Source organism: Stigmatopora nigra, chromosome 10, assembly GCF_051989575.1.
Source record: "Stigmatopora nigra isolate UIUO_SnigA chromosome 10, RoL_Snig_1.1, whole genome shotgun sequence".
NCBI classification, from domain to species: Eukaryota; Metazoa; Chordata; class Actinopteri; order Syngnathiformes; family Syngnathidae; genus Stigmatopora; species Stigmatopora nigra.
The window spans coordinates 1,619,673-1,645,177 of NC_135517.1; the positions used below are offsets into that span (position 1 = coordinate 1,619,673).

The 25,505-nt window shown below is 36.4% G+C and overlaps 2 protein-coding genes across 6 annotated transcripts in view; one reads left to right on the forward strand and one right to left on the reverse strand.

Annotated features, from left to right (window-relative positions):
- Nucleotides 1-260: 260 nt before the first annotated feature.
- On the reverse strand, nt 261-6,716 carry fam83d (family with sequence similarity 83 member D). Its single transcript, XM_077725717.1, has 4 exons — nt 6,147-6,716; nt 3,228-3,395; nt 2,248-2,372; nt 261-1,243 (listed from the first exon to the last, which is right to left on the reverse strand). Exons 1-4 carry the CDS (start codon nt 6,705-6,707, stop codon nt 595-597), a joined length of 1,503 nt encoding a protein of 500 aa, XP_077581843.1. The 5' UTR covers nt 6,708-6,716; the 3' UTR covers nt 261-594.
- zhx3a (zinc fingers and homeoboxes 3a) overlaps nt 3,298-25,505 on the forward strand; it is a 34,618-nt gene continuing 12,410 nt past the window's right edge. Inside the window, exons 1-3 of one of the 5 annotated variants that reach the window (XM_077725713.1) lie at nt 3,298-3,424; nt 6,190-6,320; nt 6,507-6,693. The gene's annotated coding sequence lies outside the window, so the exon portion shown is untranslated. Of the gene's footprint in view, nt 3,425-6,016; nt 6,114-6,189; nt 6,694-8,743; nt 9,214-9,382; nt 9,619-25,505 lie in introns of those variants that run through there. The other 4 variants (XM_077725712.1, XM_077725711.1, XM_077725710.1 and 1 more) reach the window with 4 other exon arrangements.

The window sequence follows — 25,505 nt, forward strand, 5'->3', positions numbered from 1 at the left end:
CTACCCGTATTCTATATGGTGTACCATATACAGGGGGGTAAAAAAAATAAAATAAAAAAATTAAAACAAAAATAATATTACAAAATTTAAAAAAAAATACGAAAAAATAAAATTTTTGAATTAAATTCAAATTAAGCATTTTTGAAGGGGAATCCCTACTTCGCGGAAATTCACTTATCGCGGTGGTCCCGGTCCCCATTAACCGCGATAACCGAGGGAACACTGTATCCCCAAGATGGCGCCGTAATGCGGAAGCCAGATGATGATGATAGATGTATATTAAATTTCCTTACTTTCCCCTTTTCAAATCAATAACTGCAATTTTTAATCATTTTTCTTTGTTTTTAGCTCAAAAATCATTTAGTAAAATCTAAAAATATATATTAAAAAAATCTCAAATAAACATTGTTTTAGTCCTATAAAAAAAAAAGAATATTCAGGGCTTTTACTTCCGTTCTTTTAATCCATTTATATTAAAAAAAAATCTAAATATTATATCTAAAATGGTCCTAGTCTGACACCCTTATATGATCACAACAGCTCAAACATAGAATCCAGGATAGAAAACGCATCTATGGGTCATGTGACCACATCTTAATTTTCAGCAAGTAGCCCCGCCCCCAGTGTCTCATTCCGTACTCCATGTCTGGCTAGAGTCATTAAAACCACATCTTCCAGTTCTCGCCGTTGGGATAACGCGCTCATAACGTGTTGCAGCTTGGAGCGAATCGTAGAATAGCGGCGTTGGCGTTCTTCGGCGAGGGGGGTCGGCCCCCCCTCGTCGACGGGGGCGGGGCCTGGATCACTTCGTGGTTCGACATCTACTACAAGTGAATTGGTTTGAGTGCTCACATGGCAAAATCTTGGACTCGGACTCGAACCCGCGGCCAGGATTTCATCATGGTGGTCCTGGTGGTCTTCGCCGATGGTTGACGCGTTTGAACCCCCGCTAGCGTTTTGCCCGATGGATTCTTGGCGAGAAAAAGGCGGGGAAAAAGCTTTGATTTTACGTGCTGGAGTGCTGGTGGGATGTGATTGGTCCATGGGGAGGAGGAAAGGGGAGGAGTTTAGCAAGTGGTTGGAATTGGGGTCAAAGGTCGTGGTGTGTACAGGGATTGATCGGGTGTTGATGGGGAGGGATTGGGCGTAAAGGATGCGGAATTGTTCGTCAAATTTTTCCGTGATTTGGCCGGAAAGTTCCATTAAATTGCTGGTGTTCAATTTGCTGTCCGTCCAGTTGAACCTGAAAATAGATGAAAAAATTAGCATAGTGTGTTTGGAGGGTTAGCATGTGGATTTTTTTAATTTAAAAGGGGAGAAATATTGATTTATGTAGTGAGAGTGGTTGGTGGAAATGTTGGTGAGTGTTTGGCTGGGGAGGTGGGAGTTTTTTTTGGAGGATTTTGGGGGGATGGGGTTTTTGGTTGAAAATGTGGTGGGGGTTTTTGTTTGGGGCTTTTTGAATGTGATTTTTTTTGTGATTGGTAGAGGTGATTATGTTATTGTGAGGAGATTTGTGGGCATTGTTTTGGGGGATTTTTTTGGAGAATAGGGCCAAGAAATGTATCAAAATTTTAAACAAAATTTGTATTAAGTTTAGCGTAAGGTTAGTTGAATTTATTTTTGAGTGTCTGTATTGTAATTTAAAGTTCATTTAAATTTGTTTTTGTTATGTTACGAATGCGGTGCCATGCAAAAAAGTCTGATTTTTAGTACTATTAAACACATTTTAGTACTCTTAAGTTATTTGTTACTTTGTTTATAGATGGCAAATTAGAACAACTAAAAATGTTTTTACAATCCAATAGCCTGTTTTTGGTGTTTTTTGAGACAATTGGAACAAATTAATTTGTTTTTAGTTCTTTCTATTTTAGACTTTTAAGAGTAAATATGTGCCGCGGTGCCATTGTATATTTTTTGTACATTTGGGTTAAAATCCCTGAATATTCAGTTTTTTTTAATAGATATAAAACAATGTTTATTTGAGCTTTTTTAAAATATATTTTTACATTTTACAAAATGATTTTTGAACTAAAAACAGAAATTTTTGATTAAAAAATGACAATTATTGATTTAAAAGGGAGAAAATCATGAAATGTAATATACATCTATACTCTTCATTTTAATTTGATCCTAAAACAGAAAGTTGGCACTCATGATTGACTTTCCCGGACCGCACAAAATGATTCGGCGGGCCAGATTTGGCCCCCGGGCCGCCACTTTGACACATGTGACCTAGATAAATACCTGTATGAACCTGTAGCTACACGGTTCCCATCGATCAGCATGAAGCGTTCGTGCACTTTCCCCGTCATCCTGGCTCCCGATCTCGTGTAATAAGTGTTGCCGGTGATGGTCCTCACCCTCATTTGCTTGAAAAATAAACACAAAAAACTGCATGGTCATTTCAAATCTTTAACAATTCAACGTCAACTTAATTTCACGTGGGCTGGACCATTTTAGAAATAATATTTAGATTTTTTTTAAATAAATGAATTAAATGAACTGGATCAAAAGCCCTGAATATTTTTTTTTTTTAGAGATTATTTTAACTTTTTTTTTTAGTAAGAGAAAATCTCATAATCAATTTCAAAAATATCCAAATTTGTATTTATGTTCTACATTAAAATGGAAAACAGAAATATTTTTATATATTTTTAAATTTTACAAAATATTTTTTGAACTAAAAACAGAAAAAAATGAATAAAAAATGACAATTTTTGATTTAAAAAGGGGAAAATCAGAAAATCTAATATACATCTATACTCTTGTATAATTTTTTATAAGGAAAGGTAATATGACTAGATTATTCTTTAAAGCAAGGGTGTCAGACTCGGGTTGGTTCGCAGGGGCGCTTTAACGTCAACTTGATTTCATTTTAGATATAATATTTAGATTTTTTTTTATATAAATGGATTAAAAGAACTGGATTAAAAGCCCTGAACATTCAGTTTTTATAAATCTAAAACAATGTTTATTTTAGCATTTTTAAATTTTTTTAAAAATTTTACAAAATGATTTTTGAACTAAAAAAATGGATTAAAAAATGACAATTATTGATTTAAAAAGTGGAAAATCAGGAAATTTCATATACATCTATACTCTTAATTTTAATTTGATCCTAAAACAGAAAGTCAGCACTCATGATTGACTTTCCCGGGCCACACAAAATGACCCAACGGGCCACATTTGGCCCCCGGACCTCCACTTTGACACCAGTACCATACCTGAATATCATCCAATCTAACGCCAACATCGTTGCACATTTTCAGGAAAGCCAGACCACTGGACTGGTCCAACAGAATGTAGACTGGTACTTGACGGATAGAACAAGCCTCTTGAAGATCTTTAAAGATATCCAAGTCTGTCAGGGAATCCGTAACTATGGCGATCACCTGCAATGGAAAATGACAGACAAGAGAAGGTAATTTATTTCCAGGGCTGCAGCACATGATTGTGTTTTCATTTGTATTAAACGCAAGGCCTTATTGAAAAAAAACACAACTCTCCATCTCGCCAATATGCGTGGCCTCCGTTGACAATGCTCTGTTACCGTGGCAACGGCCAGTTACACTTGGTCAGCAAACAAATTAGTTTTTATCTGAACCCTCCTCCCTTAAAAAAAAGACCCTTTTCTAAAGAGATTTTTTTTTTGGGAGCTTTTCCATGTACACGGCGTTGAAATTTCAGCAGTCGTGCGTGGAGGATTAGACGCGGATGTTAACGTAATCTCAGATTTAAGACTTCAATCTGGTCATAGACGCATAGCATTTAAATCGTCCTTATTTGAATGAAAAAGCAGGGATTCTTTTAAAGAGGAGGATGAGCCAAAATGGTTTCCCAATGACAATTATGTAGCGTTTACAGTCTTTTGTAGCGTCATGGTGGCTAGCTCGGAGGCCAAAGGCCATTGTTCAATCTACATCTGGTGTCAAAGTGGTGGCCCGGGGGCCAAATTTGGCCCGCCGCATCATTTTGTGTGGTCCGGGAAAGATAATTGAGTGCCAACTTTCTGTTTTAGGATCAAATTAAAATTATAGATATAGATGTATATTAAATTTCCTGATTTTTAACCTTTTAAATCCATATTTGCCATTTTTTTAATCATTTTTTTCTGTTTTTTAGTTCAAAAATTATTTTGTAAAATCTAAAAATATATTAAAAATAAGATAAAATAAACTTTATTTTCAATCTATAAAAAACAGAATATTCAGGGCTTTTAATCCAATTATTAAGAAAAATATTTTAGACCATTTTAGATATAATATTTAGAATTGGATTATAAGAACTGGATTTAAAGCCTTAAATATTCCATTTTTTCTTAGTAATAATCATTTATTTTGTCATTTCAAATGAAAACATTTTTTAAAATTATATTCAATATTAAAGTGGAAAACCAAAAATATTTTTATATATTTATTTTTAGATTCTATAAAAAGCTTTTTGACATAAAAACACAAAAAAATGATTAAAAATTGCAATTATTGATTTAAAAAGGGGAAAACCAGGAAATATAACATACATCTATAATCTTCATTTGAAATTTGGGACTCATTATTTACTTACTCGGGCCGCACAAAATGATGCGGTGGGCCAGATTTGGCCCGCGGGCCGCCACTTTCACACCTGAAGGCCATAAAAGTGTCTCATTTCCAGATTGATCTGGTTCTGTCTACACAAAGACATTGTTTAGATCCACTACGGCTTTTTTATAGACTAAACTTGGCAAGTCGAAACAGATCTGCGTTTTTTTTGCAAATGCCCGAGGTCTTGCCGAAGTCACGTTATGATATTTAAAAAAATAAAATAAACAGACAAACCTGACAGCTGAAATAAGGCACATGACACCACCATGAATATTCATTCTGCGTTTTTTCTTTTGATTGTCCTTTTTTTTTGGTCATTTCATCTCATTAAAAAAGCCAGACAAAAGAAAAATGGGAAGATCAAACTCAATGCCGTGGGGACTTTAGCAGCACGAATCTAAGATGACAGGAATTTGATTGACAGCTTTTTTGTTGTTGTTCTGGGACAGGTAAAATTATATATAAAAAAAGGTGGTTTACCAGCATGGCAGCTAAAATCAATCATACAATAAGTACGGATGGTAAAAATAAGCGCTCTTAAGTAGGTGTAAAAATAAATAAATGCCGATCCCCTAAAATTTCGTCAGGTGGAGTATGCTCCAGCACATTTTTTCAGATTTTTATGAATTAAAAACAAAATAATAGCAGGGAAAAATCGCAAAGAAGATAATTCACGATAAGTGAAGTCGTGATAATCGAGGGAAAACTGTAATTCCTGTGTGCCCTTCAACAGACCGGCGACCAATCTTTGGTGTAATCACCTTTTGCCCAAAGTCAACTGGGATTGGCTCCAGCACCCCACAACTTATGTTGTTAGTTTGTATAGGTTTTTTACTTAACTATTGTGGGTAGGCTTTCATGCAACTACAACTGTGTTTATACAGCTTTGCTAATATTGTGAATTAATTTATCCCAAAAAGCCTTTTTGTTCTAATATTAAAAACTATTACAAAGTTAAAATCAAAATATGTTATGCTATAACGTTAAATTATAGATTATACTATTACAAGATTCAAATTGTGAAAGTCATTGTTTATTTTTCTCAGGAACCGGAAGTTGTTTGGTTTCTAGGTCATCAACTTTTGCGAACATAAAGTCTGTGTAAGCAATTTTTTTTCTTCGTAGTACTATTAGAAGGAATATGTCATATTTGGAGAAAAGTCATTCAATTAGTTTAGAGACGCTATATTATTATTTCTTTTCTTTCTTTTTTCTTTACAATACGTGAACCGGAAGTGGTTCGTGGTCGGCAGCCATTAACTTTTGATGATGGTCAAGGTAAATAAAAACATTTTGGAATAATTTTAGAGGTTTATGATAAAACTTTGATGAGAATAACTATCGCTAATATAGGCGACATATTTAAATTAAAATATTTTCATATGGCCAAAAAAAAGTTTGGAAACGCTGCTCTACCACACCTGAATCAACTGGTCAACTAATTAGCACGCTCGATCACGATCCGGATCATTTGTTTCCGGTATGCCAGTGGGGGGAGACGTAATAAAACAGTTGAAGACCCCTGATGTAAACAAAGTTAATCTACTTTGGCTAACATACCTCTTTAGCACTGCTAATCATTTTCCTCGCCGCATCTTTACAGGCATAGATATTCTCCCCAAAACTGGGCTGGAAATGAGCCACGGCCCGAGTGACTCCCCGATAAGATCCGGCTGTGAAGGCCGGCCAACCGATCTCCAGCGGCGGCGGCTCCACATCCGACAACTCAGGGAAGTACGTGACCGATGAGCAGTCAACCGAGCTGCCCAGCTCCGGGACTGCTTGGTCCTCCCCCACGAACGATACGCACCGCGGGGCCACGGCGGCAGCTCGGATCCGCTGGATCTCATCATCGGAAAGGAAGTTTGGTATGGATTCTTTCTTTAGAAACGCTAAAAAGTTGTCAACACCCCCTGACAGGAGCTCCTCCAAGGCAAGCCTGTGCCCCTCGTTGTACACTTCCTGCGGATTATTGCACAGCAGTGTCGGCTTCGATCTCAAGAGGGAGTCGTCCAAGCACTGGGATAGAGCCATGGCTTCTTCTTTTCGGCTTCCTACCTGAGGACTAACCGTCACCGGGGTGGAGGTTCCTCGCTTCGACCTACAGGTACGTGCATTCATATTTTGTGCTTTCCCACTGTTCCACTTAATCCTGAATCGCTATTGGTTGCTGGGAAATGTTGCCGACTTTTCATTGGTTTAGCCTAGCTGTCATTTTATTGTGAGCGATCTCATTGGCTGGTTTGGATGCAAACATAAATGCACTTCTCTCCTAACACGTAAACGTGAAATAACAGTAGGACGTGTCACTCTGACTTTTTTTGTCGAACATAAAATCGTATTTAGTCGCGTTAACTTTTATTTTTATTCCTAAAAAAACATTTTTAGGTTGGTTTATATGACTATTCAAATCAAATGTTTATTCTAAGCATATTACTTTAGTTTTTTTCTGTATATTGGGATCACAATGAAGCTCATATCCAAGTACAGTACTATGTACTATATAGGATACTATTATACACTATATTTAATTTTAATCATACAATACAGGTCTCATGACAAACTGCTATTTTTAGTCACTTTAGCCACTACTCTTGCGTCATACATCTTGTCAATTCGCAATGCCACGTTATAATTATCTGCGGTCTTTGACGGGAAAACACTTCCTTGAAGTAAATGATACATTTTTTGTAGTAAACACCTAAAAAACATTCCACATTATAATGATAATTGTTTTTCAAGCCTCAAAGTCCCTTACCTCTGCACAAAATAGAACCGTAGTGCAAATTTAGCCATTTTTTTCACAACTTTAAGGACTTTTCTTCAAAAAAACGACTGTTTTTGGTCGTTTTTTTCCTCCCTGACCATCTGTCACAACTGCAATTTAATGATTTTGTTTTTAATTGATTCTCCAGACACGATGCACAGCTCTAAAAGTATGTGCTTGTGTTTAAAAAGAAAAAAATACCATATGACCAAGGTATTATTTATTTTTTTACTCCAGATATGTTCTATTATAGCCCGAAGATATTTTTTTGTCATATGCAGTTTTATTTCCCAGCAAAAAAAAAGTTTGTCGTAATCATTAGCAGCTTTACATCGATAAAACTAGCACATCATGGTGATTAAAGTAAGTCGTTGTCATATAATGAAAGCAACAGCTCACTGTTAACGCCACACCCACCTTTTTGTTTCTATGTAGTGGTTTAGTGATTTATAATCTTGTTGTTCCTGAATGTTACTTAGAGGCAACATCTGACCTCATTCCTGTACAAACTGGTAAGACAAACACAATTTATTGTATCAAAAAAAATGTAAAATAGTTTAAAAAAGCCATACACGGCAAGCACAGTTCAGTCAAATCATTGATTTCAATTTATGGTTGTTTTTTTAGCCTGGTGTTTACATATTTGTGGATTATTGCTTGTGGATATGACTTTGTTGGCTGGAATTTATCATTCCGGGGATACTTTTCTATTGTTGGTTGTCGTTAGTGGGGTCATAGGTGAGTTGGGAAGAAAATTATTTGGATATTTGGTGGTTTTGGTGTTGTTTTAGCATGTTGTGGTGTTGTTTTTTTGGGTGATTTAGGTGTTTTGGTGGTTAGAAAATATCGATAGGGGGTAGTTTTTCATTGGTTCTTGTGGGTGAGTTTGCGAAAGTGGTTATTTTTACGTTTTGGTTAATATTTTGGGTGGATTTTTCGTCATTGGAGGAAATAATGAGTAGTATTTTGTAAATGAGTGTTTGGTCGTAAATCATTTTTCTGCTTCGACGGCACATTTTGTTCTTTTGACGCTTTTGATCAGAACAGAAACGCCGTCACGTGATTTTGCGACTTTTTGATGCGAAATGAACGTTTGCTTGAATTCTGAACATTTTGGAAATGGACCAACATTGTTTTTTAGACATCCAAGTAACCTGGCAAAAACACTACGTTTTTTTAATCCTTGAAACACCTGAATTGCACTTTAATATTCCCAAAAAAGCAAATTCTTTGTTCGGAGACATCGACAAGTCTCTTTTTTTTGCATTTCCACCTTTTTGTTGTTCTCTTGAGCCCCCTTTTTCTTGGCACTCCCACTTTTCTGGGATATTGAGTGTGTTTTCATTCATCTCAGTTGCATTTTTTTTTGGGCTACGTTCAAGTGCCTCCTTTTTTCATCTGCCATCCAAGTGTCTCTCGGGGATGGTGACGTTGCACACAACCAGTCTATACATCTCTCCTCCTCCTTTTTTCCCCTTTTTTTCTTCCCTATTACACATGCTCATCTATCCCCGCCCCTCTCCCAAATTTGAGATGAAAGGGCTTCTGGATTTTTTTGGATGACGCTCCCAATCACGTGCTCCGAGGAAATACACTGGCTATATTTTTTTGGAGCCGCATCGCCGACCATAGTTGTTTTTGCAAGCGGACGGACCGGCCAGCTTTACCCGGCTGTCATGTAATGTACCTTGCCGTGGTCACTGAAGGGTTCACGCCAGTTCAGCGGGTTCACTTGAGGAGAGCCCCCACCCCCCGCTCGCCTCTCGTCCTCTTCCTCCAAGCGCGGCGATCGGAGCTAATCCAATATTATTTCATTTCTATATTCATGTCGGATTCCGTTCCCCCGCGCCGACCGTTGAGGTAAGGACACATTGAGTCCTCTTTTTTTTCTTTCTTTTTTTGAGGCGGAGCACAGTGAGCCGCAAACTTGTTTACCGAAATGACGTCTCGCTCTTGAATTGTGGATGTTGATCTGACGCTGCTGTAGTTTAGATCAAGTCGCCTATGTATAAAATGGCGACAGTCGGTAGAGGGGCGGCGGAGGGCTTTTTTTAAGGGGGGGAGAAGATTTGACTCTTTTTTTTTTTTAAAGGAATGCCAGCTGATTGTTGGCAAGTGTCTCGGGGGGTCGTGTGAGGCTTCACGAGCGTTGTGAATGGACTTGAATTGGCTTTACGCGTCACTTTGTCACACTTGGAGACCGTCGATCCCCTTGGCGTGCACCCCCCTCCTCCATCCCATTTGGTATAGTCTCAAATGTGGCGGGTATGCTTTTTTTCTTTTTTTTTCTAAATGATTATTATTGCACAACACACACTCGGAGTTTGGGAAGAGACTTGTCAGCACACACGCTAACGCGCACGCGCGCACACACACTGGTGTTTAGGCTAACGTATAACAAGACGGTTGAAGCGCGCGCACGCACATACACATATACGCACGCAAATAAGCGTCACAATTTGTAATGTTAGGCCCGAATGTACAGGAGGAGTCTTTTTCTTTCATTTCCTCCTCTTCCTCCCACCAACATGTGCTTCTGCCCTCCTCACACACCCACTCGTTCGCGAGCGCACGAGCACGCGCGCAGGGAGACGAATATATACAAGGTTAGCTCATTTTTTTCCATATTTTCCACATTGTGGTAGGTCATTGAATGTATCACTTCCGGCTGAGGAACATTTTTGTAAGTGGACGTAAATAGTGAGGCAGTTTTTGTGGAGGAAGTGTTGGGAAGACATTCGTATGTTGAATCCTCGATGTCGTGCGTGGAAAGTAGTTTGGGAAAGATGCTTAGTGGAAAAGGGGATTGTTGTTTTTGAGGGGTTTGATTGGAGGTGAAGTAATGAGCGAAAAAAGTGCAAAAATGTCCAATTCATTTAAACTGGGAGAACTGACTTTGAATATTAGTATTTTTTTCAGTGCCTTTGAACGCCTCCCAGGTCAAACTGTATTAGACAACGTAGAACAGCATTTTGTTTGTGTGCATTTTTAGTCAAGTGAGTAGTTTTTGGTCATGGGGAAAAGAAAAAAAAATGAAACTTAACCTTTTATAGACCTGGCGTTCCTATATGTCTGCGTCATATTTCTAGTTATTTAAGCCACGATATTAATATAGTCATGATCTAATAGTTTATGTCGACATATGTATATAATTAGATGTGTTTATAGGTATGTATGTGTCTGTATATAAGTGTGTGTTTGTATGAGTGTGTGTATATAATAGTGTGTGTGTGTGTGTGTGCATGTGTGTATATATGTGTATATATGTATATGTATACACATATACATACATACATATATAAATCTACATACATATAAATATATACATGTGTGTATATGAGTATATGTATGTATGTGTATATATAAAATATATATTTTTTCATATGCATTTGCCAAAATTAACCAACTAAGTATACACATGTATGTGTAAATGGATATAGATGTATATATGTACATACACATGTATATATGTACATACACATGTATATATGTACATACACATGTATATATGGTACATAAATATATGTATATATGTACATACATGTGTATATATTTATATACATATATACATATGTATATCTACATTTACACATACTTGTGTATAAATAGTTGGTTTATTTTGGCAAATGTACATGGAAAAAAATATATTTTATATACTTATGTACAGAGCCCATTTAGTATTTAGAAGATATTTTCATTTAATGTGTCAATCATCTGACAATTTCCTATACTGGTTCAGGCGTTGGTAATAACTGATAATAACTAATTTTTAAGCAAACTTTAGGATTTTTAGGTAGAGTAAACCACTCCAAAACCAGCGTTGCCTTCAGGAATTATCGTACATTATAGCGCCACCCAACAAGATCCCAAATGAATGGAGACAAGCAAAACAAGGCACATTTTGGAAATAGCCTTTAATTATTTCATGTGGTACCGTTACATATAATGTAGGTCAAGGAAAGGACTGAGCTTTTCCACAGCGCCGTCCCAGAACTCGAATGGTCGCCCTGACCATTCTCCCGTAGATGTGTTTTGGTCGTTTGAGGCGTGGACGTAGGCGTGGGCGTGTCTGTGCGTGCTTGACCAGCAAGACGCGGTAGACCAGCTTTGGCGCTTGTCGTTTTGGCAGCTCGGACCGCTGAGTTGTGCGTGCGTGGAGGTTTTGGCTCGAGCCGGATGTACGCTGAGAATGGACTCCCGTGTTTCCCAACTGCGCTAATGAGGCCAGCCGGTTGGTCGCTTGCTTTATCTCTCTCTCTCTTTCTCTCTCTCTTTCATTCAGTCAGAAATAGGACTGCTGTGGGCTCGGCTTTTGTCCCTCAATCTGCAATTGACTGCAAGGACTCCATAGAAGGGAATTTTGGATAATACAAAGGGTGTCAGACTCGGGTTGATTCGTGGGCCGTGTTTTAGATAGAATATTTAGATTTTTTTTGTATAAATGGATTAAAAGAAGTGGATTAAAAGCCCTGAATATTCTGTTTTTTAAAGATTTAAAACAATGTTTATTTTAGATTTTTTAAAGTATATTTTTAGATTTTACTAGATGATTTTTGAACTAAAAACTGAAAAAATGATAAAAAAAAATTGCAATTATTGATTTAAAAGGGGGAAAATCAGGAAATTTATTATACATTAATTAATCTTCATTTAAATTTCCTAAAACATAAAGTCGGCACTCATGATTGACTTTCCCGGGCCACACAAAATGATGCGGCGGGCCAGATTTGGCCCCCGGGCCGCCACTTTGACACCTGCTGTAGGATTTTTTTTTTTTTTCAGGGCAGTGATTTCAGGAACATTCCATTCGTAAATATGCAAAAGTTCCATTAATTTCAATAATGACAAGGTTAAAAAATATTTTAGGTTTTAGACAAATTAGTTTTGGAATATTGGAACGTCAAAAATCAGTTTTTAATAAGTTCTAATGATTGATATTTTGCATTTTAATCTATGTCCATTCAATTCATATCATTCATACTTGCTAATTTTGCAGCAGTGATTTAATTACCTTGCGCTTCGACTCATTAATGTTAACAGCGTCGTAAGAAAATGTACCTGCTAAACTACAACGTACACATGTACTCACGTTGGCGTTTTAATGTCTGGGAACTGCAGTCTTACTATTATTTTTCTTTTTATTGAAATAGTAATTGTTGCCTTACTTCACGCAGAGAATTGAATACAGAAAAAACCCATGTAATAGATTTTTTTTTTGCTTTTGTATATTGTGACAACTGATGCATTCAGGGAAACTTGGAAATTTCAAAACGCAGTCCCAGTAGTATACAGTAATCCCTCGATTACTGTGGTAAATGTAGACCAGACATGGCCGCGATAAATGAAAAAACTGTGAAGTAGACTCACCCCTATTTAAAAAAAACATGAATAATATAAATTAATAAATAAAAAAATACACAATATAAATATGTATATTTTTTTACTTTAGTGCTGAGTCCTAGTATCAAGCGGAGAAAGGGGGAGTGGCTTCTACTTGCAAGTTTCAGCATGATTTTCACATTTTTAGGAACTTAAAAAAATAATAGTAATAATATTTGTTTTTTAACTTTATTGCTGAGTCCTAGTAGCAAGTTGAGGAAAGGGGGTGTGGCTTCCACTTGCCAATTTCAGCATTTTTTTCCCCATTTTTATGAAAAAAATATGTAATAAAAAAAATTCCCCCAGAAAAAAATACACTATGTTGTGATATTTGAGGGATTACTGTAATAATGAAGTCGAAAGCTAATTGCTAAAACATGGTATGGCCCAGTATGTTCTATGCACTATTTTCCAGTTTACCACACACACACTATTTCATCTCGGTCACCACAAAACATGCCGCGAACAAGCGAAGGCACATCGCGCTTCTGTGTACCTGCAATACTGCACTTCTCTGGTATTCTGACGCCACAATCGAAAACACTGGTGTCAAAGTGGCGGCCCGGGGGCCAAATCTGGTCCACCGCATCATTTTTTTGCGCCCCGGGAAAGTCAATCATGAGTGCCAACTTTCTGTTTTAGGATCAAATTGAAATGAATAGTATAAATGTATATTACATTTCATGATTTTCCACCTTTTAACTCAATAATTGTCATTTTTAATCCATTTTTTTCAGTTTTTAGTTCAAAAATCATTTTGTAAAATCTAAAAATATATTTAAAAAAGCTAAAATAAACATTGTTTTAGATCTATAAAAAACTGATTATTCAGAGCTTTTAATCCAGTTATTTTAATCCATTTATAAAAATAAAAAAATCTAAATATATCTAAAATGGTCCGACAAGTTGACGTTAAAGCACCCCCGCGAACCAACCCGAGTCTGAAACCCCTGTTGTAGGTATTCTAAATATTGTACTTGTGTGTATATTGATATATACAATTTTTAAGGACATTTGAACTTACGCTTGATATTGACAAAGTCCCCAAAAACCAAAAACTGCATCTAAAGTTTTTAAGCCCCAAATAGTGTTTTTTTTTTACTATAACTTTGTAGGTATTGTCCTTTTTTGTGTGGGTATATGTGTGTACCTCCCACATCCCAAAATCCCTGCCTGGGAATACCAAGAAGGTCATCTGGTCATGGTTTTCAGATTTAGCTGACTTGAAGTGTTCCACATTCCTTAACTTCTAAGAAGAGAATCAACTGTCTTAATGCCAAAACAATCAAATTTCCTGCTGTTTTACATGCAAAAGGACGCCATATTTTATTCGTGTCTTTAGAAAATGGCGGACTGTGCAGGTGCAATTTAGTGGGCGGTCCTTCAGCGTTAATTTGGCGCCGCTTTTGTCACCCGTTGGTCCGAGTTGAGGCGGAAACTGGCTGCCATGTCAGCCATTTTAGGGCGGACACTGTAACGCGTGCTAGGCCGCCATCTTTTCTTCTTCTCTTGTCTTTTTAAAGTTGCCAAATCAATGGCTTGTAGTCTTGGCTACAGAACTGAAGAAGTTATTCATCAAAAGTGATGTAAAAGGATGCGTGACTCAGATTTTTTTTCTTTTTCTTTTTGCTCTCTCTCTCTCGCCGCGCCACGGTTTATTTGTCCGTCATTCATCTGGGTCGCAGATACAAGGCTTTGTAGAACAATGTACGCTTTCCGCAGAGAGCTGCGCCCTTAAAAAACATAACTGCAAACACGTGCGTTGCGTCCGATCGAAAAGCCCCCGGGAGAGGGGGGGGGGGGGGGGGGGGTATATTGCCGTGCGTTATTTTTTCCCCCAAAAGACGCCCGATCGCCATTGGGCTAGGGAGGGAAGGACCTCGGACCTCACCCCAAGTTGTCTGAAAAGCGTGAATGGACTTTTCAACGACGTGGCTCACACACACACGCACATACACGTACACATACACACATACACACACACACACACACACACACACACACACACATACACATATACACATATACACATATACACATATACACATATACACATACACATGTACATGTACATGTACACATACACATATACACATACACATGTACACATACACATGTACACATACACATATACACATATACACTTATACACTTATACACTTATACACATTTACACATATACACATATACACTTATACACATTTACACATTTACACATATACACTTATACACATATACACATATATACATATACACACACATATACACACATACACACTTATACACACAAACATCCACACAAATACATACACACATATATAAACACACACACATACATAAACACACATATACACACGTACACACATATACACACATCTATACAAAATCACATACATACACTTACACACACATACACACACATCTATACAAAAACACACGCATGCACACACACACATGACCATACACCCACACGCATACACACACACCCACACATATACACAAACATATATCTACACACTCATACACACACACACGTACACACGTACACACACATACATACACACATATATACACACACACATACACACATTACATACACACATTACATACACACACATATACACACACCCGCGTGGATTAAAGTTTTTCCTGCGCCAGATGCAGTCCCAGGAATTCAGTGTGTATGAGTCTTGAGGTTGGTGTGTGTGTGTGTGTGTGTGTGTGTGTGGCATAGTGGGCAAGGGGAGGAGAAGGGTTGCCATGGCAATGTTAACACATGAGTGGCACGGCCGACCGGTCTCCCAGTGGACGGGGCTACAGTCATGGAGGTAAAGGGGGGGGGGGGGGGGTTAGTTTTTGTGTGTGTGTGTGTGTGTGTGTATGTCTTGTGTACATGTGTGTGTGTGTGTGTGTGTGTGTGTGTGAGCAAGGGAGAGAGAAAAAAAGGGAGGAAGAAGAAGGCGAGATGGCTGACAACACCTGCTTCGCAGACGTTCAGACGCTAACACATGCTAACACGCGCTAATATGTCGGACCAAGACTTTAAAAAAAATAAAGAAATAAAGAAAGAGGGCGTTAGCTCAAGGCAGCCCAGACGAAGACACTTGGAGGTCACATTTTGTCTCCAGTTGGACGACCGGCGTAGACGCCGTCACTGTCACCGTCCCCGCCACCGCCGCCACTCTATTAACACTGTTGCTAATCACCCGGACATCTCCCACTTGGATTTCAACCCACGTATTACTCCAGCCACACACTTATTCATGCCGCCAAGGCGCGGACCAAAGACGTCCACGTCGCCCCCGGCGAACGGGGAGTCACTTTTTTTTTTTTTTTGCCTCGTAAATGAGCCGCCATTGTTCCCCAATCCAAACAGTGATGTTTATTTTTTTTTTGACTGGCTTATATTTGGGTATCCAGCTGATACCCTCACATGACATCCAAGTCTCCATTTGGACACCAGTCAGGAAAAAATAGTCCCTCTGGACATTTTTTTTCCTTTTTTTTGATCTCTCAAAAAATGGATCTGACACAGCCCTTTTATGGAGAATTTTTTTTCTCTTAAAATATAGGCGGGGTTTCAAATTAATGTGGCGAGGAATTGGGTTTTTTGTTGTTTTACATGGCCTTTTTATGGAGAATTTTTTTTCTCTTAAAATATAGGCGGGGTTTCAAATTAATGTAGCGAGGAATTGGGTTTTTTGTTGTTGTTTTTGTTGTTGTTTTACACGGCCCTTTTATGGAGATTTTTTCCTCTTAAAATATAGGCAGGGTTTAAAATTAATGTGGTGAGGAATTGTTTTTTGTTGTTTTTTGTGTTTTGTTGTTGTTTTAAACGGCCCTTTTATGGACAAATTTTTTCTCTTAAAATATAGGCGGGTTTCAAAATTAATGTGGCGAAGAATTGGGTTTTGTTGTTGTTGTTTTTTGTTGTTTTACATGGCTCTTTTATGGAGAATTTTTTCTCTCTTAAAATATAGGTGGGGTTTCAAATTAATGTGGTGAGGAATTGTTTTTTGCTTTTTCTTGTTGTTTTTTGTTGTTTTACACGGCCCTTTTACGGACAAATTTTTTCTCTTAAAATATAGGCGGGTTTCAAAATTAATGTGGCGAAGAATTGGGTTTTGTTGTTGTTGTTTTTTGTTGTTTTACATGGCTCTTTTATGGAGATTTTTTTTCTCTTAAAATATAGGTGGGTTTAAAATTAATGTGGTGAGTAATTGGGTTTGTTGTTGTTGTTTTTTTGTTGTTTTTGTTGCTTTACATGGCCCTTTTTTGGACAATTTTTTTCTCTTAAAATATAGGGTGGGTTTAAAATTAATGTGGTGAGGATTAGGAGTTTTTGTTGTTGTTGTTTTTTGTTGTTTTACACGGCCCTTTTATGGAGAATTTTTTTCTCTTAAAACATAGGCGGGTTTTAAAATTAATGTGGCGAGGAATTGGGTTTGTTGTTGTTGTTTTTGTTGTTGTTTTTTGTTGCTTTAAATGGCCCTTTTATGGAGAATTTTTTTCTCTTAAAATATAGACAGGGTTTCAAATTAATGTGGCGAGGAATTGAGTTTTTTTGTTGTTGTTTTTGTAGTTTTTATCCTCCTTTTGTGTTCAAATCTTCCACCAGAGACGCTTTGCCAGTTATTTGCTTCAAAGGGAAAGATTTGAAAGCGACGTTAGCGCTAAATGTTGCCGAGGTGAGGAGGGAACGTGTCGAGAGCGCCTTGTCGACGCCCGCTACGAGGTGTCGACGGCGAGGAAGAGAATATTGAAAGAACGCCAGCTAGGTTGTCATCCGTCATCTCGTTTTTTTTTTTAAACTCCCAGACGTCCCTAGTTTTGTCTTCCTTTGTCCACGTTCTCCTTCATGTGACAAGACAACGTTCTTTTTGGCGTCAAGTGTAGCTGACCCAACTATTCGAGAGCGTCAGTCTGCATCAGTGGGCTGTTTTCAATTAAATTTTAATGTCTAGCAACCACTTTGCAGCCTCGCCTCGCTTTCCGGCGGCCATTTTTCACCTTGTAATATTATAATTGCTGCGCAGGTTTATGAACTGACGGAAGGACGACAGAAGCGTGCAGGCCCGCCAAAGTGGTGATTACAATTGTAGTGTATTTTCTCGTATATAAGTCGCATCCACGTACGTATAAGCCGTTCGTAGCCTTAAAAATTGGTTGAATTTTGCCATTTATTTTGTATAAGATGCTCACAAGATTCACAATTTTCTATATTAATGGTTTTAATAGGGAGTATGCGTAATGTGTTACAGGATAGGTGTCAAAGTGGTGGCCCGCGGGCCAAATTTGGGCCCTCGTATCAGTTTTTGTGGCCCGGGAAAGTCAATCATGAGTGCTGACTTTCTGTTTTAGGATCAAATTTAAATTAAGAGTATAGATGTATATTATATTTCCTGATTTTCCCACTTTTAAATTAATAATTGTCATTTTTTAATCATTTTTTCTGTTTTTAGTTCAAAAAATATTTAGTAAAATCTAAAAATATATTTAAAAAAAACGCTAAAATAAACTGGTTTTAGATCTTGTTTTAAAATAGTTCGAAATCTATAAAAAACTGAATATTTTGGTATTTTAATCTAGTTCTTTGAATCCATAAAAAATATATAAATATTATATCTAAAATGGTCCAACCCACATGAAAATGAGTTGACGTTAACTCAACCCGCATTTTTTCCACCCTTAAATTAAACCGATGTCACTTCTCCACAAAAAAAACACTAAAAACGTACATAAGAATGAATGAATGAATTTAGCAACAAAGCTAAAAGAGTTACTAGCACAGCTGCATTAAACTCGGCCCCCCAAAAAACCCTCAAAAAACCCAAAACGAAGCAAACCGTTACCCGAAAGAATAGCGTCACTCACCTACATGAAGAATGGCTCGCTTTATTTTGAAAGAGCGTGACTAGCGACACAAAAACCGGGACTCCCTCGTGAGCGCGCCCCATTCAACATTTCCCCGTGAAAAGGCAGGATTTGTGTTTGGGCGGCAAGGTGGACAAAGCTGCCAGCCGCACCGTCTCGGCGGGGTGTCGGACGGCCGCACGCATTTCTCCCGCGGGTTTGCCGCTTCCTCGCTGCTAAACTGTTGCTCAACTGAAAAAAAAACTGAAAAAAAACCCAAGCTTTTCCCACCAAATGGGATTAAACGCTATTCTAGTGGCTTCCCGCATTTAAAATGTGATTTCATAGCCGTATTATGATTTGAATATTACGCTGACGTTTCCTCCTTCTGTGTTTTACTGTATTTACTGTATTTTTATATGCGCTACCAAAAAAAATGTAAAAATATATTCAAAAAGTCTACTTATAGTCGATTAAAAAAAATGAACCCCAAAAATCTGATGCTATGTTAATGTGATCCTTTTTTGTAGAAAATTTGCTACCAAGAAAATGCCAAAATGTATTCAAAAAGTCTACTTATAGTCGATTAAAAAAAATGAACCCCAAAAATCTGATGCCATGTTAATGTGATCCTTTTTTTGTAGAAAATTTGCGACCAAGAAAATGCAAAAATGTATTCAAAAAGTCTACTTATAGTCGATTAAAAAAATTAACCCCAAAAAATGTGATGCCATGTTAATGTGCTCCTTTTTTTGTAGAAATTCGCTACCAAAAAATGCCTAAATGTATTCAAAAAGTCTACTTATAGTCGATAAAAAAAGTGAACCCCAGAAAATGTGATGCTATGTTAATGTGATCCTTTTTTTGTAGAAATTCGCTACCAAAAAAAGCCCAGATTTATTCAAAAAGTCTAGTCATAGTCGATTAAAAACACGAACCCCAAAAATCTGATGCCATGTTAATGTGATCCTTTTTTTTGTAGAAATTCGCAACTAAAAAAAATGCCAAAATTTATTCAAAAAGTCTACTTGTAGTCGATTAGAAAAATGAATGCCAAAAATGTGATACCATGTTAATGTAATTCTTTTTTTGTAGAAATTGGCCACCAAAAAATGCTAAAATTTTCTTCAAAAAGTCTACTTATAGTCGATTAAAAAAGATGATCCCCAAAATCCTGATGCCATGTTAATGTGATCCTTTTTTTGTAGAAATTGGCTCCCAAAAAATGCCTACATTTATTCCAAAAGTCTACTTATAGTCCATTAAAAAATGAACCCAAAAAATGTGATGCCATGTTAATGTGATCCTTTTTTTGTAGAAATTGGCTACCAAAAAAATGCCTAAATTTATTCCAAAAGTACTTATAGTCCATTAAAAAATGAACCCCAAAAATCTGATGCCATGTTAATGTGCTCCTTTTTTGTAGAAATTTGCTACCAAAAAATGTCAAAATGTATTCAAAAAGTAATTTAAAAAATGAACCCCAAAAATGTGATGCCATGGCAATGTGATCCTTTTTTGTAGAAATTGGCTACCAAAAAATGCCAAAATTTCTTCTCAAAAACTCTTCTTATTGTCAATTTAAAAAAAATGCAATTTTTTAATCAACATGAATCAAAATGTAACAAATTTTTGTATATTTTTTTAAAGCTGTAATTTTTGTAGAAGGTCCAATTCCGCCATTCAAATTTCCTAGTCCATTAAATCCCACCCATGTCAATTTCCACTTGAATCTCGTTGTATTCCCGATTGTTTTGGTTGTACATTGATTGGTCTTTTGTCAAGTTGCTCTCATTTCCATGTCATGACCCACATTTAAAAAAAAATAACCTCATTTGAACTACATTATGTAAATCAGGCCTTAGGATACCCATAATTTAACCACCAAATAAAATTAGGAATGTTTATTTCCTCACAGCTTTCAAAGATATCCGCTCACATGAATTCATTTAATATGCATGCAACACACTTGGAGGATGCTCAGATAGGCTGCGGCACCCCCCCTTTGCATGGATGCGTGTATTCTTCCTAGAAATATTTACTGTCATTGTAACTTTTTGATAGAAAACACAGTTACTTTGAAAGATAAACACGTTCAAATCCAGGCTTTGGTTGTTGTATCGTTGCTATAGGAACAAAGAGCTATAAATTTAGGAGTCATTTTCTTAGTACGGACTATTTTTTTTGTGTTTTGACAGAAAACAAAGCAAATAGAACGTTGTTTTCAGGATACAAAAATGGCAAATAGTGTTTTTTATCCTTTTTTGTTACATTTTACTGTATTTTCTCGCATATAGGCTGTTTTTGTGGCTAAAAAAATGGTGACTGAATCGAGGGTAAGGCTTATATGCGCATAAATTAGAATATATGTTCATTTATTTCAAAATAGAGAAAAGATAAATAGATAGAATGCTAAAGAAAATGTATTTTGACTTCTATGAATGAAATTCAAGCAAAAATATCAACTGTATATTGCATAAAAATTGAAAAAAACTTGTATCTTACCCAGGGATGACAAACTAAACTACTACAGATACACTTCATGGTTGTACTGCTCACTTGACCTCCTTTTTGAATTTGTCTATTTGCAGGCAACACCCTTTAGGAATGTGCAATCCAGGAATCGATTTATACAGTATCTCAGAAATAACACATGATGATTTTTATCAAGGTTTTCCCTTTCAAAGTAACACATTTGTACTCCCTATTAAAACCATGAATATGGTGCTGAAAATTGGGAATCAGGGGGCGGCTTATACGAGAGAAATTGTCAAATTTCAACAATTTCAAGGCAATTTTAAGGGTATGGCTAATATATGTGAGAAAATACGGTAACAAATTTGTACTCTCTATTAAAACTATGAATATGGTGGTCAAAATTGTCAATCAAGGGAGCGTTTTATACAAAAAAAAATGTAAAAGTCAATGATTTTAAGGCAATTTTAAGGGCTTTTACGCAGAGGCGGCTTATATGCGAGAAAATGTGGTAACATATTTGTACTCCCTATTAATATCATGAATATGGAGATGAAAATTATGAATCAGGGAGTGTTTTGTACAAAAAAATGTAAAAGTCAATGATTTTAAGGCAATTTTAAGGGTGCGACTTATACATGGATGCGGCTTATATGCGAGAAAATACGGTGATCAAACATCTGTAGAATAGAATAAGCGAGAAACTAATATATATATATATATATAAATATTTTTGTAGCTTTGTACTTCACAATGAGAATTTAACTGCAAAAAAATGGTAATATTAAATGAAAGATTTGAACTCAAAATCCTGCACTGCGGCCCATTTATCTGCAACACTAGGCCTTGTTATTGGTCCCCAAAAATTCTCTCTGAAAGTAAACTCGCATCTTTCCTACAGATGTTTTTCGATGTCACCATATTTATTATTTTTTTTTTTTGGTGAATCTTTTGTTCGTGGAACAGACACAAAATGTCCTCAGCTGGGATTCATTGAATGTTCCGTTTTGAGGGATATCATGACCCGTCTGTCTGCCACACAAATGTACAGAACATGCCTACGTCTGGTTGGCCGCGAACCGGACGGGATTACTCAGTAAGATGCGGGTGACCTAGTTTTTGGGGTTTTTTTTAGTGTTTGTTTTGTTTTGTTTCAGGTTTTTTTTTTGTTTTTTTTGTGTTTTTGTTCCTGTCCAGAGTCAGCAGCTGTCGGTCATAAAATAAATCATCCATTTTCTATACCGATTGTTCTCGTTAGAGTCCAGGCGTTTCAAAATGGTTAAAAAAACGGAGCTTTTGACCATCTGGGGGTGACGGAGTTCTGGTGGGTTTTTATTCGGGAGAAGGTTCAGTTTTTATTGAATTGTTGTCAGGGTGGTTTTTGTTAATTTTGTAGAAATGCTGGAGGGTTTGTGGAAAAAAACGGGGGTGATTTATGTTGTCATAAAGCTGGGCAATATGCAAAAAAATGTTATGAAGAATTAAAAAAAAAAATATCAGTCGATATTGATAATTATTGCGATTAAAAATCGTGTATTTTTTGGTTCAGACTTCAAACTTCTGTGAATAAGTTTTTTTTTCAAATATGAAGGTAATTATAGTATCTTACTTTATAACAAAAAAATAATATGAAAAATGATTTTTTAAAGTATTTTTGTTGCTCTGTTTTACAATATAGATAGACAAAAAGTAAAGCATAAATCCTGCAAAAATCTTAATTTTTTATAAATTTGCCTTCAAACCAAAATTTGCTGTGTAATAATTCATATTAAACCAAGAGAGGTTTTTGTAACATTTTCAGAACATTTGCATAAAATAGTGAAAACATCTTGATATTAAGTTGAAAAAAAAATATTACAGGCTGTCCTCAAATGAGGACAGTGGGTTAAGGACATTTTTAATAAAGCTGCTTTTTACGAGGCATTTAAAAAAATTAAAACTTGGATCTTTTAGTGTTGGATATTTTGGCTACGTTATTGTCCTTTTGTATTCATACTCCATGTTAGCCTCTATTGCTAACATGCTAAAAACACGTTTCCTCGTCTCCTGAACATTGACCTGGAAACAGCGCCCCCATTTTCGGTGGTGGTCAACTGATGTAACTACAGTTTTTTTTAAATTATCAAATTTTTATTTTTTATATTATTATTGACAAAAAATACCCAAAAATTATCATTATGGTTTTATCGCCCACATTTATGTCACCACATAACCAACAAGCGCAATTTGTAGTAATTTATGTTGATGAAAATATGACATTTGGTTGGGATGTGGATTTAGAAAAACGTCAAAAAACTCCCAAAAACTCGCCACACGTCAACAATTTCAGACGAGAGAAATATGATCGGCGGTTGTGTGTGTGTGTGTCAGCGGTTCACGGGGGTGTCGTGCACGGGCTGAACATTTCACTTGACTTTTCCGCCCTTTTTTTTTCATTCAACACTTTTCCACTGTGATTAAAGCCAGCTGTGTCGCTGACACTCAGCAGGAGGACGTTTTTTTCCGACATTTTTGGCTTCCAAATTTGAATATGCAAGACTTTGCGAAAAAATATTCACCTCCAAATGTCAATAGTCAAAAAGTTGCATGCTGAAATAATATATATTTATGATTGTACTTGATATTTACCTTATTTGAAAGGATAAGTGAGTGGTTTGCGTGTCTGCCTGGAAGTTCTGGGATCAATTCCTGGTGTGTTGGTTTTGTTTAGGTATTCCTGATTCCTCCCACATCATTTTGCATTGAAAAATATTTTCATTTTAAACTATGTTACCTATATTAACACTTTTACTGTATCAGCTCTGTGTTGTCCTGCATCTCATCGTCTATTTTTGCAGTATTATTCATTCTCATCGAAGTTTTATCAGCAGGAATCACATAATCCTTCAAAATTATTGCAAAATGTCATGTTTCACATTGACCCAATGTCACCAAAAATTGATGTATAATAGATATATGATTATTTTTCATTGCAAAATGTTTTTTTCCCAATTGAAGACTTCTATCCCTACCATATATACGTGAAGAATCCTATACAGAAAAAAACCCAGAATTATTTGTTTTTAAAACATTAATATTTTTTTAATATGTACACTTAACAGGGTCAATACTTCCGAGCATTTTTATCCAGGTAAATTGACTTTGAAATGTAGTTTTTAGTATTTTGTGTGTGGATTATTGGGTGGGTGGATATGAAAAATACATATATATATATATATATATATATATATGATTATTTTTCATTGCAAAATGTTTTTTCCCAATTGAAGACTTCTATCCATACCAAATATACACACATAATCTTATACAGAAAAAAACCCAGAATTATTTGTTTTTAAAACATTAATATTTTTTTTATATGTAAACTTAACAGGGTCAATACTTCCAAGCATTTTTTTCCAGGTAAATTGACTTCGATTTGTTGTTTTTAGTATTTTGTGCATGGATTATTGTGAGGCTGGTATGAAAAATGTTGCTATTAGAATTACCATAATGCTTAATGAACTTAAAAAAATAAAAAATATAAAATAACAAATAAAAATTTCCCCTAAAATAAAAACCGTAATGTCGTGAAACCCGCGATATTCGAGGGATTACTGTATACGAAGCTTCCCTTTTCAATCTGCAATTCAATTGTTCAAGGCGTGTCCGCCGCATTTCTCCATAAAATTCATATTTTTTTTGTCAGCAGACCTCCTAAAAAATGAATTGAACACTCCTCATCCCTTCCGGAGACAAAAAAAAAAAAAAAGACCGCCCGCATAAATTTGCCTGCGGAAAATGTAAAACAGCTCCAAAGGTTCGGGGAATACATGCGCTTCCATCAATCAAGTCGCCCAGCAAAATCCACCTCACTCAATAGGTTGAAAATCCCCCAGGAAGTCTGAGGCCTAATATTTATTCACTGATAATAACTCCTTCCTTCAGGGAACCAGGTGGCATCTGGCAACAAATATATTCACTCAAAATCCCTAAAAAAAAGCCTCCAAATTACATTTTTGGTGGTGCACAATTGTCAAGCCTACACTTTAATTACTTGGGGTTTTTTTTTTTGGGTTACATAAAGTGCTGCTAAAAATAATTATGCGGACACATGCCATTAATAATTAGTCGATTTAGACTAAGGCAGCAGATTGGGAAAACAACAAATAGTGATGAGATGAGATGTGTGTTGTCGGAGTGGTGATTTTTTTTGATTTGATCAAAAGTGACAGCAAGGGCAGAAGCGGAATACGCAAATAGAATTGTGACAGGTGATCTTAAATGTGGATATGTGTGTGTGTGTGTGTGTGTGTGTTATTCTTGTTTAATTGCTATTGTCAATTGTGTTGGGAAGAAATACTACATTTTTTATAGAAGGCTGCAGTGGTACCTTGATATACGAGCAATTTGAGATACGAGTCAAATTTTGAGCAAGTGTGTCTTGAGATACAAGGAAAATTTTG